The sequence below is a fragment of the Saccostrea echinata genome, unplaced genomic scaffold, assembly GCF_033153115.1.
Source record: "Saccostrea echinata isolate AGI-Se365-2 ecotype Australia unplaced genomic scaffold, CSIRO_AGI_Sech_v1 ptg000009l, whole genome shotgun sequence".
Classification (NCBI taxonomy): Eukaryota; Metazoa; Mollusca; class Bivalvia; order Ostreida; family Ostreidae; genus Saccostrea; species Saccostrea echinata.
In genome coordinates, this window is record NW_026889758.1 from 18731127 (window position 1) to 18747102 (window position 15976).

The 15976-nt window shown below is 31.5% G+C and overlaps 1 protein-coding gene across 1 annotated transcript in view; it reads right to left on the minus strand.

Annotated features, from left to right (window-relative positions):
• The window catches only part of LOC133181957 (organic cation transporter protein-like), a 34481-nt gene extending 20210 nt beyond the window's left edge, over positions 1-14271 (minus strand). The window contains exons 1-2 of the mRNA XM_061316619.1: positions 14109-14271; positions 1797-1992 (exon numbers count right to left, since the gene is read on the minus strand). Of these exons, the coding sequence (XP_061172603.1) occupies positions 1797-1992; positions 14109-14251 (339 nt within the window). The 5' untranslated portion in view covers positions 14252-14271. The remainder of the gene's footprint in view (positions 1-1796; positions 1993-14108) is intronic.
• Positions 14272-15976: the final 1705 nt, after the last annotated feature.

The following is a 15976-nucleotide window of genomic DNA, read 5'->3' on the forward strand; positions in this document are numbered from 1 at the left end:
GGCAAAAAATAGGGTGGGATCATTAAAAAAGCTTCTTCTCAAGAACCACTGGACCAGACAAGCTAAAACTTTTAAGTAAGCATCCTCAGGTAAAGTAGATTCTAAATTGTTCAAATTATGGCCCCCGGGGGTATTGTGGGGCCACAATAGGGAATCAAATTCTTACATTGAAATATATCGGAAAAGTATTTAAAAGCCTTCTCAAGAACAGCTGGACCAGAAAAACTTAAACTTACGTGGAAGCTTCCCTGGGAGTAGGGTGGGGCCACAAAAGGGAATCAAAGTTTTACAATGAAATATATAAGAAAAATCTTTTAAAATCTTCTTCTCAAGAACCACTTTGCCAGAAAAGCTTAAAATGATGTGGAAGCTTCCAAAGGTACATGTATTGCAAAATCTAAATTCTTCAAAACATGTCCTCTGGGTGTAGGGTGGGGCCACAATACGAAAACTATTTAAAAATCTTCTTCTCCAGAACCACAAGAAAAGCTAAAACTTAGGTGGAAGCTTCCTAAGGTACTGTAGATTCTTAATTATTAAGATCATGCCTCCGGGGATGGAGGGTGGCCACAATAGGGAATCAAAGTTGTATATTGAAATATATAGGAAATATCTACTTTTCAAGAACCACTGGACCAGAAAAGTTGAAATTTAGATGAAAGCTTCCTTGGTTCGTGTAGATTGTAAATTGTTCAAACCATGGTTTCCGTAGGTAGGGAGGGGCCACAATAGGAAATTGAAGTTTAACGTTGAAACATATCGAAAAACTATTTCAAAATCAAGAACAGCTGGACCAGAAAAGCTGAAATTTTTGTGGAAGGTAGTGTAGATTATAAATTTTTCAGATCATGGTCCAAGGGGGTGTGGTGGGGCTACAATAGGGAATCAAAGTTTGACATTGAAATATATAGGAAAAATCTTTAGATCTTTACTCAAGAACAACAGTATGAGAAGAGATTCAACCTAGGTGAAAACTTACTGAGGTAGTGAAGATTGTAATTTTCTTCAGATCATGGTCCCCATAATTGGGAAGGATGGGGCCACAATAAGGATTATAAAGGAAAATTCTTTAAAACTCTTTTTCTCAAGAACAGCAAAGCCAGAATGAATCATATAAATGTGGAAGCATCAACTGGTAGTGTAGATTCATTTTTGTTCAAATCACCGCCCCTGTGTATAGAGATGGGCCACAAAAGGTATCAAAATTTCACATAAGAATACATATTTATTGGGAGAGAATTCTGATGCAGAACAGCAGGGCCAAAGTGACTCAGGTGAGCGTTGTGGCCCATAGGCCTCTTGTAAAGACAAGTTATTTGTTTACAAAACTTACCTACTATAAAGGCTGTTTTCTAATGGTTCCCAGTCCTTAATAGGGAACAAATGAACTAGCAGCTTTCTAGCCCGGATTTTAAATAGTGACTTTTGTCAAGGGTTTGTGTAGAGGAACGATATCACAAAATCTTGACATAGCGAAGATGTATATTGTCCTTCAATATTCAAATATACAAAAAAGTTCTAATTTTGAGAATTCTGCAATTTGGTAGGTATTCTTAGATGTAAGCAGTTGGTACCTTCTGACAGACTATTTTGATTTTAAGATTATAATGTACATACGAACAAAACAAATGATATTAAATATATAAAATGTACATGTACATGTAACATTTCTGCGCCTCCACTAGTTTCAGTTTGTTTTACAACAACCTATATATAAAACATTTTGTGTACGTGAATGCCTGTTTAATTGTTCTCTCGGTTTACAATTTAATATATTGATTGGGGGGTTTGATTACCTGTGAGACAATAGTGTTGGAAAATGTTGAAATGTCGAAGACCCATTCTGTGCAAGTTCCTATCGTCCCGTTCCTTATGATTTCACATTCTTTGTATTTACCATCAGAGGTTGTGGGTATAGATGAATTTATAATACTCTTGTGGTATTCATTTTGTACAGCAAACGTGTCATTTTGCCAGTCTGGAAGTTTACACCTGCAAATTATTGCTAAATATTAATATATTAGAAAGTACTTCATGATTATGAAGTAAGTCAATAATCTAAAATGTGCCAAATTTAGAAAATGCTATACAATATACATTTATTGACTTGATTCGAGTACAACATGCGTTTTGTCGGAACCAAGAATCAGTTTTGTTCGATGGGGTCGACAAAACGCATTTTGCCCGAGAACACAGTCAATAAATGTTTGTTATTCCTTTAACGTTTTTTTTTATTTTGTCACATCTTGAGCTGGCTTCCATTGTCGCGATAATTGATAAGATATAGCTGATCCCGCCTACATCGTGACGTAAAAAACGCCATAGCGGTCCAGTACCTCATTGACAGGTCCAATCCAACATTTTTTTTTCACTGCTGAGAAAAACATTGGAAATGTTAGACTTCTGTAAGTATAGATTTATATAGGAAACAATTTTTAAAGGTAGGCTGTGTAATAGTGTCGCACTACCCTTTGATATGAATTACAACTAATGTGTACAATTTTCTTGTAACTTATTCTATTTCTCTTTTTTTGAAGCATTAAGACATGATTCATGATAACACTGATATTGCTGATATCAAAAGAATATCCGAATCAGATCCTCTAGAAGAGTTCTTTTATCATTGTGTTTGATGAGTACAGAAGCAATTAATTGTTTTACACGTTCTTCACTGGATACTCCCTGTTTCTATTTATTTAGGTTTGCTATGCTTATCCAAGGCTGGAAAATTATATAGCTTATAACTATATCAATTACACAATAGGAGATTAGTCTCTTATTAAGGAACATTTAAATGAACGTATATACCAAATACTAGTATACAATATGTATCGAATGCATCAAAGTCCTTAAAAAACTCGAGAAACCTGTGTTTGTCTTTAAAAATGTAGTTTACATGAATTGCAACGGAATGTAAAGGTTAATAAATTAAGGGAAGAACTTAATAACAATATCATAAAAAAGGGAAATTTTGCTGAAGACTAGACTAAAGGATGAATAACATAAACAATCTTTTTTCTCCCAAATTAAGATTTTTTTGCTAAAATGGGTGCCTCTCTCACTTAAGAAGTGATATTTGTTTAGTTAAATAGATTAATGTTTGGCCAAGCCACATACAATGTAATTTAAAGCAATATGAGCTGCATTTTTGAGAATTTAATTTTGCTGTTAAAATGTGTTATTATGATAAATTTGTATATAATTCAAACTTTTTGATCAATTAGACAGAAATAAAGTATCAAATTGTTTCAGAATAAAGGATTCTGTACAATCAAATATATAGTATTATATGAAAAATCAATATTGTACAGGACGACAATAATGTCATTTTGCTTCAAACAAAGCTTATAAATAGCTCTTCCATCGCAAATATGAACAACAGATGTTTATAAAAGTTCTTTTTTTCTGTCATTGAACTACAATTTTGCAACAAAAATTTCTAACATCAAAGTTGAAGCTCACATTGCTTTAAAAGGTGAGAAATGCAACTTTACAGTTGCATAAAAAGAGAACAGGCGAAGTTTAATCGAGGTGAGGCAAACGACGAGAAAAGAGTTGCAAGCCTTCTCTCTTTTTATGTATCAGTCGAAAACGATATAGGGCAAAGTTTTTTTTCAGGCCGCAAAATAAAATTGTAAATGTATTACACAAATAATGAATTACCAACTTTAAAGTTGGAAAAGCCATTGATTAATAATACTACCAACCAAATCAAAAGAAGAAAACACATAGGCAATAAACCTTGGTTTGATGTCAAATGCACGGAGTTACGTAAAACTTACTTAAGAAAGAGCTAGGTTCACTTTATGCATAAAATGGCCCTGACCTTAAATCAATTAATTGACTATCACCCTCTGTCCCATTTCATATATCAAAATAAAGTAGAGACTTAGTGCTTTCATTTCATATAACAAAATTTCTTTTTGAGAATCCAGGTATTGGAAAACAGGCTTTGAGAACATGCAGTATTCTTGAATTTTGCAGAAAAAATGCGTATTTGACTACCTTCAGCAATAAATTAAAATATGAGCACAGCCCACAATCCAAAAATTAAAACATGTTTTGTGATCTTCAGTAACAGATCTTTCATTATGTAATTGCATATTTTGGATCAGAGGTTGTGCTCTATATGAAATATTGAAAAATACCTCAACTTTTGGCCATTTTTAAGGGAATTTACAGGATATGGGAAATATGACGCATTTTATGACCTCATAATGCATTGACTAGAGAGAAAATTACATCAAGTTCAATAGATATACGATCACCAAGGGTTCAGGTTATAAATATTGCATTTTCAACCAAAACTGAGCAGTTTCGATTTTTCAGAAATTCTGAGGGCCAAAAAATGCCCTAAGTGGCTCTTGCTCTTTAAAGGTGTTTAATAGCTCACGGACTCATTTTTACAGAAATGTACTGGTCACCTCTAAGAGAAATTATAAAAGGTATGAAAGAAAAGTTAAAAGAGAATATTTTCGTTACCAAGGAGACTAAATGGAATACATAAGGAAGAAAAATCCAAAAGAATTCTATCGCATTTTCCGCAAAAAGAAAGGAAGCGTGTCACATGGACCGGATCTCTCGGAATTTTATAACCACTTTAAAGAAGTGTCCTCAAATCAACATTCAATGCATGCCAGTAGTGACACTCGGTGTCCTCAGAAATAGACAATTCTGCATATCCTGAATTGAACAGCCCAATAACCGCAGAGGAGATAACTCGTGTTATCAAACGTTTGAAAAAAGAAAAATCTCCGGGAATTGACAATCTATTAAATGAATATTTTATTGAGTATAATGATATTCTCATCGTATATCTTGTGGATTTATTTAGCATTGTTTTTACATCAGGCGTTTCTCCCAATAGCTGGTCAGAAGGTATCATTACTCCAATTTTCAAAAAGGGAAATATAAATGACTGTAATAATTATAGAGGGATCACACATGTAAGTTGTCTGTCGAAAATTTTTACTTCCTTACTCAATGAGAGATTGAGTACCTGGTCACATCAATGACGCACAATTTGGTTTTAAAGCCGGTCATAGCACAAGAGATGCTATTTTTGTTCTGCATTGGTTAATCAGCCGTGCTATTGCCAAAGGGAAAAAATTATTTTGCTGTTTTGTAGACTATGAAAAGGCATTTGATAAAATTGATCGAAATATTATGTTATCTAAATTAGCAAAAAGTGGTATTGATTGTCAGATGTTGAATATTATTAAATCCTTGTATTCTAATATAAAATCTTGTGTACGACACAGAAATCATTTTCCAATTTTTTGGTTGCCGAGAGGGCCTGATGCAGGGTGAATCTCTATTTCCATTTTTGTTTTCTCTGTATGTTAATGATTTTGAAATGGAATTTATAGAAAATATGTGTATCCCCGTAGAAATAAGGGATATTGCTATGTTTTTGATAATGTATACAGATGACACTGTACTTTTCTCAGAGACAGAACAAGGTTTACAAGATATGCTTAATTGTTTAGAGCAATATACAACAAAGTGGAAACTTAAGGTTAACGTCGATACAACTAAAATTGTGGCATTTAGAAAAGGTGGTAGATTGAAGAAAAATTACTGTTGGAAATATGACAACAAAATGATTGATATTGTTGAAAATTTTAATTACTCAGGAATTACTTTGAATTATAACGGTAAATTTCATAAAACACAAAGTGTATTAGCAGCTCAATGTAGAAAGAATCTAAGTAGTTTGATAACAAAAATGAAACCAATGTATTTGAATGTAAGCACTAAATTGTCATTGTTTGATACATATATTGGTAGTATAGCAAATTATGGTTGCGAAGTTTGGGGGTTTCACCCAGCAGGAGAATTAGAAAGTATCCACTCAAATTTTTGTTAAAAAAAAAGTACGAAGTGTTAAAAAAAAGCACTGTCTCTATGATGGTTTATTTTGAATTATGACGGAAACCCTTACAATGGAACAGAAAAATTAGACTGCTGAAGTATTGGTTAAAGTTAAAAAATAGTTATAATTGAATTTTAAGAAATATATACATGTACCAAGAAATGTAAGATGTGTGTGAATCAAATACTTTTCCTTGTTGGCTGTCACATATAAAAGAACTTGTTGATACTTTAGGCTTTGGTTATATATGGAACTGTAAAGACTATCAAAATGAAAAACTTTTTTGGTTTGAGGTGAAACAAAGATTGGATGACATGTTCATACAAGAGGCACGAAGTAATTTTGAAGCTTCTCCTAAGTGTATTTTGTATAAGTATTTAAGCGATAGTTTTAATTTACAATTATATTTAACAAAACCAATATCACAAAAATATATACAACATATCAGTCAATATCGTATATCTTCTCACCAACTAGAGATAGAACGAGGAAGATTATTTAATATTCCTAGAATAGAAAGATTGTGCAAATTTTGTTCAATGTCACAGGTTGAAGACGAGTATCATTTTATTCTGGTTTGTCCGGGGTTTTTTTTCGATGTTAGAAAAGAGTATATTAAGAAATATTATCACCAAAAACCATCTACCTTAAAACTTGTTCAATTGTTGTCAACAAAAAATGTAACAGAGTTATGTAACCTAGGAAAATATCTTTATAAATGTACAAGATTGAGAGCAGAAGTTAACTCACATTGATATAACGAGATTATCCTCACTATTACTATTACCAAATGTATACTATGGTGCTTTTGTCTGCTTTATAGACTAATTTAAATTATGGCGCTTTTGTCTGCTTTATGGACTAATTTATATTATGGCGCTTTTGTCTGCTTTGTGAACTAAGAATGAATAGTATGTAAGATCCTTTACTATTATCCTGCTTTACTTAATGTAAAAAACGATAATGAAATGGCTATATATATATATATATATATATATATATATATATATATATATATATATATATATATATATATATATACACACACACACATTGTACAAACTGATTTATGTATATACTTTAAACCTATCAACTGTATGGTTCTTGGTAATAAACAATACAAATATCAACTTTAAAGTTGGAATTACCAGCTTAAAAAAAATTCGTGGCACTAACGGGTGAATTAAAAAAAAATGACCACCAAACTGAATTTTTTTGGCAAAACTCAACTACTTATAACATATTTTTCACTTATATCATCATATTGCAAATGCATTCTAGTTTAAAATCCTGAAGTGGCAATAGAATAGACAATTCGATTAAAAAGTTTCAGAATTTTTATTAGTAAAATTTCTTTTGAAAAAAGAAAATATCATTACACCTTAAAAGATTTTCTAAAATACATAATCACAAGAAGTCATAGATTTTTTTTGCTTCAAAATGGTAAAAGGGGTATAAATGATTAAATCTAGACCTTGAATGAGTATCTTCTCTTGTACATGTGACAAAAAAATTGGCTTTTTGATTGTTATTTTACATTATTTTTTCAATTCTGGTTTGAAAAGTTTAATATGAAAAAAATATGAAGCAATAAAATTCCCAAAATTCACTATTTTGTCCGTTCAAGTCATTTTTTTAAATCTAAGCCAAAAAAGAATTGCTATATACGATTTCTCTTGCAAAAAATACTAGATTTTGAAGAGACCCTATGTTACACTATTGTGTTGCACTCCTGACATCTGATACGTATTTTATTTAACATTGTTTTAAAAATTATAACACACAATAACCCATTCTTACTTTGTAAATCAATTTGTCGTGTTGAAATTTTTCATCGTTTACAGCAGGTTTTTCATATTTTGAAGACCTTAAAACATGATTATTTGAAAAATGTAATATATATAAATTGTATCCAAAATATATGTGAAATGATGAAAACTATTCCCTGAATTGACCGTAAAATTTCTGTAATTTGTTGATAGACATAGTGTTTTGAACATCAAATAGTATCAAGCATTTTTTTTTCAACTTATTTTTTAGTAAAGATAGTTGAAAAGCATTGGTAAGTATGAAGCAGTATTGTTGCACTCCTGACTGTAGTAAAATTTAAAATTAAAACCATATAACACAAAAACTCATAAAGTGTTGGCAACATCAAGTGGTAATGAAATTGTGCGATACTTATAGTCCAATACTTCATAATTAAAACAGATGAAAGTATTTAAAATTCACATTTTATCTGGAATTATACCCTATTTTATGCCAAAAAACTAGCTTAAATGTATATTTAGAAGATAAAATATATTTTAAAGCATATTTTCCTTTAGAAGACAAACACAGTAACCCACCAGTAAAATTCTACTCATCATTTTTTCTTTATTTTTATTCTTATTGGATGATTTATAATTCTAACATATTTGTTTCACTCCTGACCAAAAGCATTGGGGCCTTTAAAGTAGAATTGTGAAGTGAAAATTACATAAGAACTTGTTCTGTTGTTTCAGTGAAGTTGTTGAGGAATTACTTGAATTTTATGACAATGTTTTAGTGTGTTTATTTTTAACGTTCATTAAAAAAAATCACAAAAAGATAAAAACACATCTGAATTGATAAAATTGAAAAAGGAAGGATTTTAATAATAAAACTGTTAATAATTTAGTATTAAATTAAACAAAAAGATCATTATTAATTAATGAATACTTCTAAGCATGAATAGAAGTCTTTTAGTCACACAACTTGAATCTTTAAAAAATGTGTTGCACTCCTGACCATAGAAATATGGATCTGAAGCACAAACAGATCCTGTAATTGATAAATCTATTTGATAAAAATGTTCTTTGTGTCTTTATTTTCCAAAATAAAGATCAGAAAATCATATAATGATAATAGTTTTTTATGCTTGGGAGCAAAACATCAAATGTTGCACTCCTGACATTTTTGGGTATGCACATATACTTGACTCTCGTTAATGCTGCTTGTGATTTATATAACATTTTTAAGTTTTAAAATGTATATCAGTTATTGTTTTACACTTCCTAAATTCTTTTTTGTCTTAATTTTCTTTCAGAATTTTACAATTGATGTTTTTTTGGCAACACTACATTTTTTTCTATTGCACTCCTGACATGGTATAACATTTTTTTAAACATCAGCCATGACCACAACTTGATTAAACAAAAGTTATGACAGTCCACATTTAAAGCTCAATACTTTGAATATTATCAGGAAAGTCTTTATTTTCAACATGAAGCATTATTTTTTATTTCACAGATCTCCAAAAAATATTGAAATTTCAAAATGTCACAAAAAGGTGTTGCACTCCTGACAATTTTAGCAACATTTTTTGACATAACTTTTTTGTTAATTGAGATATCAACGAGATATTTGGCAGGTATTTAGACACTATCTAAAGACATATGCTGAGACATAGAAATCTCTTTTCATTGCCTGTATTTTTAGTGTGGGTTGATAAATATGTGTTTGGTCATTTTTTTTAATTCACCCTAATGCGCTTCTTTATCATGGTAATGTTGTAATGTATAAATAGAATTTTGGTAGCGAAAAAATGGAACCGAACACTCCACCCCACCCCCCACCCCCCGAAATAAAATTTTGTAATTTGAACACCCCCCCCAACACAAACAAAGAGACACCTCTCCCCTTATTTTCGCTGTTAAAGTTTTTTTTTCCAGGTGTCTTTTTTTTCTGGCTGCCCCCCCCCCCTTTTTCAAAAAAGATACTACGTGCATGTGAAATAAAGTTCAAATCAAATTACACTGAGGTTCTTCGACCCACTGTTAACTTTGGCTTTAATAACGCTAATGATTTTTCTAAAAGAAATCCAAATTATATTTAAAATGCAAGCAATTTCAGCATGTCTTGCGGGGCAAAATTTGACAGAAGTATTAAATTCTTTTTACTTTACAATTTCATTAAAAAAAAATTATTCATTCCAGTGAGAGTTATCTCTTTTGTCAGAGGGTTAATGAACCTTAAAAGCTAGAGAAAATTGGCAATTTAATAACGGGAAAACACGATTCTGTTCTCACTATGACTATTCAGGATATATATCTACATCTGTTAAGTTTATTAACCTGAACTTTGAAAAAAAAAACCTTTTTTTTAAATAAAGCAAACGGACACACATTTGAAATGGAGACTTAATGTAAATGCTCATTTAGTACAATAATGTCACACGAGGAGGAGAAAAAAAACATAGCGTTCCAAAATTATGTTCAATTTTATACATTTTGTTCAAGTAAAAGCTAAAATTTGATCCGATATTTCGGATGCAAAGACGAATAATGACCCCGTAGAGAAATGACCACCAGTCATTTCTCGACGTCGAAAAATGACCCTCAGCCGTAGGAAGTGTAATTTTTTGAGGAAAAAAACCCTAGGGGTCAGTAGCCTGCACGTGCAGCTTATAAGAAATTGAACCCATGTGAAAAATGAAAAGGGGAAAACCCAAAATTCGTTGACCATTGAATTGACGAGTCGCCGCTTTAATACACGAAAATTCCCAGGACTGGAGTTACAACTGAACAAAAATTACCGATTATCAATTAATTGATAATCTCTGAAGATTTGAAAACTTTTACATCCAGTCGGTAAGTAGCTTTCGTCATTTTTTTTTCATTTTTTTTTTTTATTTATTTATTTTTTTTTTATTTTTTTTTTTTTGAGGATTTCCCATCGAGGTATCGAAAGTCGTCTGTTAAAGTTGCCAACTTTGTTCTCTTTCAGTTTCAGAGAGCGTGGATTTTTAAAAGGTTAGCTTTAGGTTATAATTTGGATTTTTCAATTATAATACTTTGTGAATATGTCATAGAAAAATATTTTATTTAAAAAGAAATCGAAGAACTCTTGGGGTATGGAACACGGGGGAGAGGGGGGAGGGGTCTTTTATCTAAGCACCTGTGGTCGAAATATTTAGATAATAATCTGGCAATAAATTATCATCAATAAATTATAGTTAAGTAACACAAAATTGATTGGAAATTACGCAGAAGAAAAAAGGGAGTTGCAAATGATTACCGGTTTTATGAAAAAAAAATAAGGGAAAAAATTCTATGAGGGAAATACAGCAAAATAAAATAAATCATATAAAAAACAATGAATATGTATTTGATTAATTAAAATACATAATTTCACATCATCTTTGAATCCTCTTAGTTTGTAAAATATATACATGAACACGATTTCACAATTTAACATTTTTTGCATAAGGAATATTGATATTACGAAATAACAATAGATTTAGAGATACAGGATGTTGCGGGTCTATACTAGATATACAATTAAAAAGAATATTTCTTTGCTCAATATAACATGGACACTTAAAGAAAAAATGATATGCATTTTCAGTATATGAAAAGCACAGTTGTCACATTTGGAACTTTCACTTATAAAATCTTTCTGTAAATCAGCATTTAAATTACTAGTATTATTTCTTAATTAACAGTGAATAATATTTTGATTACGATTAACATGATTAAAAAGCTTATTGGGAGTTCTACAATAAGCCTTTTTAATGGCTTTAATGAAAGAAACTCGAGTTGGTAGATTTCTAATATGATATGGTAGATTATTCCATGATTTAATTGTACATGGGAAATAACTATTCATATAAATTATATGAATAGTTATTTTTTATGGTCTTTATTTTATCCTTCAAGCTAGAACCACATCATATATAATATGACGTGCATGGTAGGGATAAAAAAGACCTTCGTTATTTCTTAATGAATATGAGGTATGGGGTGAAATACAAGGTCTTAGGAGATCTTGGAGATATTGTGGTGCTATCCCATACACTATCTTGTAAAATAATATTAATTTATGTATTTCCTTCTGTCAGATAATGCATTCCACCCCAGTTCATCATATAAAAGTGTTCTTGATGAATTCACTCTCATTCCTGTAATAATTCTTGCAGCGGTGATTTGAACTTCTTCTAATAAAGATGATTCCCTTTCATTACAAATATCCCAAACAATATCAACATATTCTAAAACTGGTCTAATAATTGACATATATGTTTTTATTAAAGCATATCGACAAAGAGAGTGTTTTAGCATTCGTAAAACATTTAAACGTTGACATGCTTTTTCATATATGATTTGTATGTGAGATTTCCAGTTGGCATCACACTGAAAGTTTAATCCTAAATGTGTGTGATTGTTTGAAGGTTAATCATTGGACCATTTTCACCAAATTTAACGTTGGGATGGGAGATATTTTTTTCTAGAAAAATTTACATTCACTGTTTTCTTGGGGTCAAAATCAACTATCCATTGTTTTGACCACTGATCCAACTTCCCTAAGTCATTTGTCATGAGTTTGCAGCACTGACTATATCATTATCAACAATTATGTAGAATGATGTATCGTCAGCAAATAATCGTACATTGTGAAGACATATCATTAATATATGATAGGATCAAGAAGTTACCTAAAACAGATCCTTGAGGGACACCTGAACTAGTTGATCCAAGAGTTGAAGTATAACCATCAAGGACCATCCTTTGTTTTCTATTTATTAAGTGATTTTTAACCCAGTTGATAATTTGATCCGATATTTCAAATTCCCTTAATTTAAATATGATTCCTTCATGCCAAAACCTATCAAAGGCTTTAGATATATCACAAAACACAAATTTTACATTCCTGCCTTTATCAAGAATGGATATGATAGTATTATAGATTTCCACCAACTGGTTAGTGGTTGAATCACCTATTCAAAAGGCAGACTAGAACTTATATAGTATATTTTCAATTATATAGTTGTGTAGATGCTTAACAATATTTTTTCTAATAATTTGCCAAAACAGATGTTACTGACATCGGTCTATAGTTATTGGCATCATCTGCATTTCCTTTATTTTTATTAACAGATGTAACTTGGGCAATTTTCCAAATGTTAGGAAGTGTTCCATTGCTTAGTGACAAATTAAATAATTTTGTCAGAGGCTTATGGATTGTTTGTGCAACATGCTTTAAAATTCTAGGTGAAACACCATCAGGACCTGATGGCTTACATATATTTTAAATGATTTGTAACTGATCTAATACTTCGTTATCTGTAATTCTAAATGTTTCCATATTGTCTAAAGGTGGACCTGGACCCTGGGGTGGTAAATCAGGTTTATTATGAATGCAGGAAATATCTGTAAAGAATTTGTTTAAGGCATTAGCCTTGTCTATAGGATGAAATAATGTTTGACCATGCATGCCTAGCAGTTAAGTTGTTGGTGAAAGATTCCTTTGACCATGCAGGAAAGTCTAACCCCTTTCACAATGCTTTCTTACATTTTACTATATAACTTACTATGGATCTACAATTAAGTAGCCTAGTATTGCCATTGTCGCCGTACACAAAAGAGTGAGATTCCTGATTCCTCAGTTCTTACAACTTCCAGTCGATCAAAAGTTTGTATGAAATAAATCTCCAACAGATTGTCACATACGTTTTAAAGGACGTAACAGATATCATTCCGAGATTTCATATTTTGTAAATGATCTAAAAATTATTTTCTTTTGGCATGTCAACAGTGCGACATCATCAATTTACGCGCCGTCGAAGCATTTTTGTTGAAATCATTCATAGTTTCACAAGGGTTGTCTCAAAGTCTTGTCAAAAATTTCTCAAAAACAAAAATTGTATATTAAGATAAATAGAACATCTATAACTATGTGATTTGATATTTGCTTTATCCAACTCGTTGAAGCGGTATATATATTCCCTCGGCAAGCCTCGCGAATATACTCCATTTCAACGAGTTGGATAAAGCAAAATATAGATATTATCTATATAGACACTATAGTACATATATTTGTCTATATCTATATCTTTAAAATGAGGTAAGAAACCTGATGGAAGATATGTAGGACACATTAAATTTGTTATTTGAAAAAATATGAAAAAAATGAGTGACTAGATTTTTTTCAGTTCCTTCCCCTCCTGTAATATAACATGTAGAAATCTTAAGAAAAATTGTGGCACTGTTTCAAAGGATGACACACTTCTCTTTGTATCACTTGAAAAGATAACATTTCAAAATGAGATCAAAATCAATGCTATCAGGTCGGTAACAAATACATATTTAATTTGATTCGAAAGGTATTATTTCTAAAAATGCTTTTTAGTGGGATCAAACATCTGCCTTTTAACTCAAGCTCAACTGTATTATTATTATCATTAAACATCAAAATGATGAAAATATTTACGTACCTGTATGACTGGTCTCCCAGAAAAAATACAATAATGGGGGTGCTGAAAGAATTGAAAAGGACGGGAAAGAAAAGCACAACATAAAGACGAAAATGAAATTTTCCAAAGTTGCCAAATTTCTTAATCAGATCGTCGTAATCCATTCTTATGTTTTCTTTTTTCTCTGTCTACACCTTTGTCAAGCGGACTGCTGCGTTCAAATGATACTTCATCACCGAGTCAAACGCACTGAGTCTAACGCAACATTACGGATTACGGCATCAGTATAAAAGGTGAAAAGGTTTGATTGATTGTATGCTGATTTACGTGCCGTTCGAGAATTTTTCACTCATATAGAGACGTCACCATATACCGGTGAAGATCTTCAAATTTAGACCTTTACTCGACACTCAGGGCCATTGAGCAGTAAGGGTTCTTTATCGTGCCAACGCCTACCGTGACACGGGGCCTCGGTTTTTAAGGTCTCATCCGAAGGACCCGCAGCATTCACTTCAAAGTGCCGAGCGCTTGGCGAAGGAACACCTATTTTTTTTATCGACTTATGTCAGTCGCGACCGTGATTTGAACACAAGACCTTCCGATCACGGAGCGAGCGCTCTACCGACTGAATTACCATGACGGCGTCAAGGTTTAAAAAAAACAGAAAAGAAAAGAAAGTAAAAATTGGTGAAAAGGTCCTTGTTTTCTGGTGATTGTAGATGAAAAAAAAGACTAAAAGAAACAAAACAGTGTACATTGTTTATGACAAACCTATTCAATCATAACCCTGACGCTCTAAATACAAATGTACAATCTTTATTTTAGGAATATTCATGGACAGTCAGGCTATCCTCCTCCTTTGTCTTAATATTTTTTTTATTTTTAACATACTAGTAATCAATTGCTTTTAATGACTTCATGTTTCGTGATTACATCCGAAAAGGTGTGTTCTAATTTCTCAAAGCTAATCTTACGTTTGATTCACAAGAAATACAGTTTGGCTTGTGGTGCGATTTTGAGTTCTATGTGGGGAACAGCCATGTCTATAAATGGATTCAGTTTGGTCCTTAGCATGTACACTGATTCCGATACCGTGCTCCCAGCTGTTGCGTTTGATTCGGTGTATGTAAACACCCTGTTTATACATGAACGGTGGCGTTGTAATTAAATTGCCATTTTATTTATGTACGAGTGGAGTCGACAAAATAGGCAGTCAAAGATGACCGAGCACTTAAAATTAATTTTTTTTTTTTCGAAAAAAGCAATGCAAAGATGAATGTTTTCTTTACCTTCTGGTTTCTTCCGGTGGTGGATTTTAAAGCGACCTAAATTAATTTGAATTTACCGATTTACGCCTGGATAATATAGGAATCTTAATGTTGTCGTTTGAGATTATTTTGTATAATACTATTCTGCAGGAAAATGATTTGCATTATTTTTTAAAATGATGCTTTTATTTATGCAAACATTAAACTATATCCATTTTCTTCACAGTTGAATTGTGCATAATTGCTTTTATCTGAATAACATCGAAAGCTTTTAAAAGTTTCTGATTGTCCTAAGAAAAATAAGTACTTAGTTCTCAACAAAACCTTGACATCATCCACTTCCCTTTTTAGTGTCAACTTTGTCTCAATTTTATGACAGTGTCTTTAAGCTATATATGGCGTATCTGAGCTAAAAAAATAAAAACACGAGATTGAGTGTAGATATATGATATTTACGTTCTTCATGACTTTTCATCGATTTTGAACTTGAATAACCTCATATTTCCATAGTTAGACTTATTTTAAACTGTCTGTTAATTAAATGCAGAGTCGGTAAATAAATCGGTGATTGTTTTAAATTTCTAATATCTTTGAAACGTATGGTGGCATATTTATGCCATC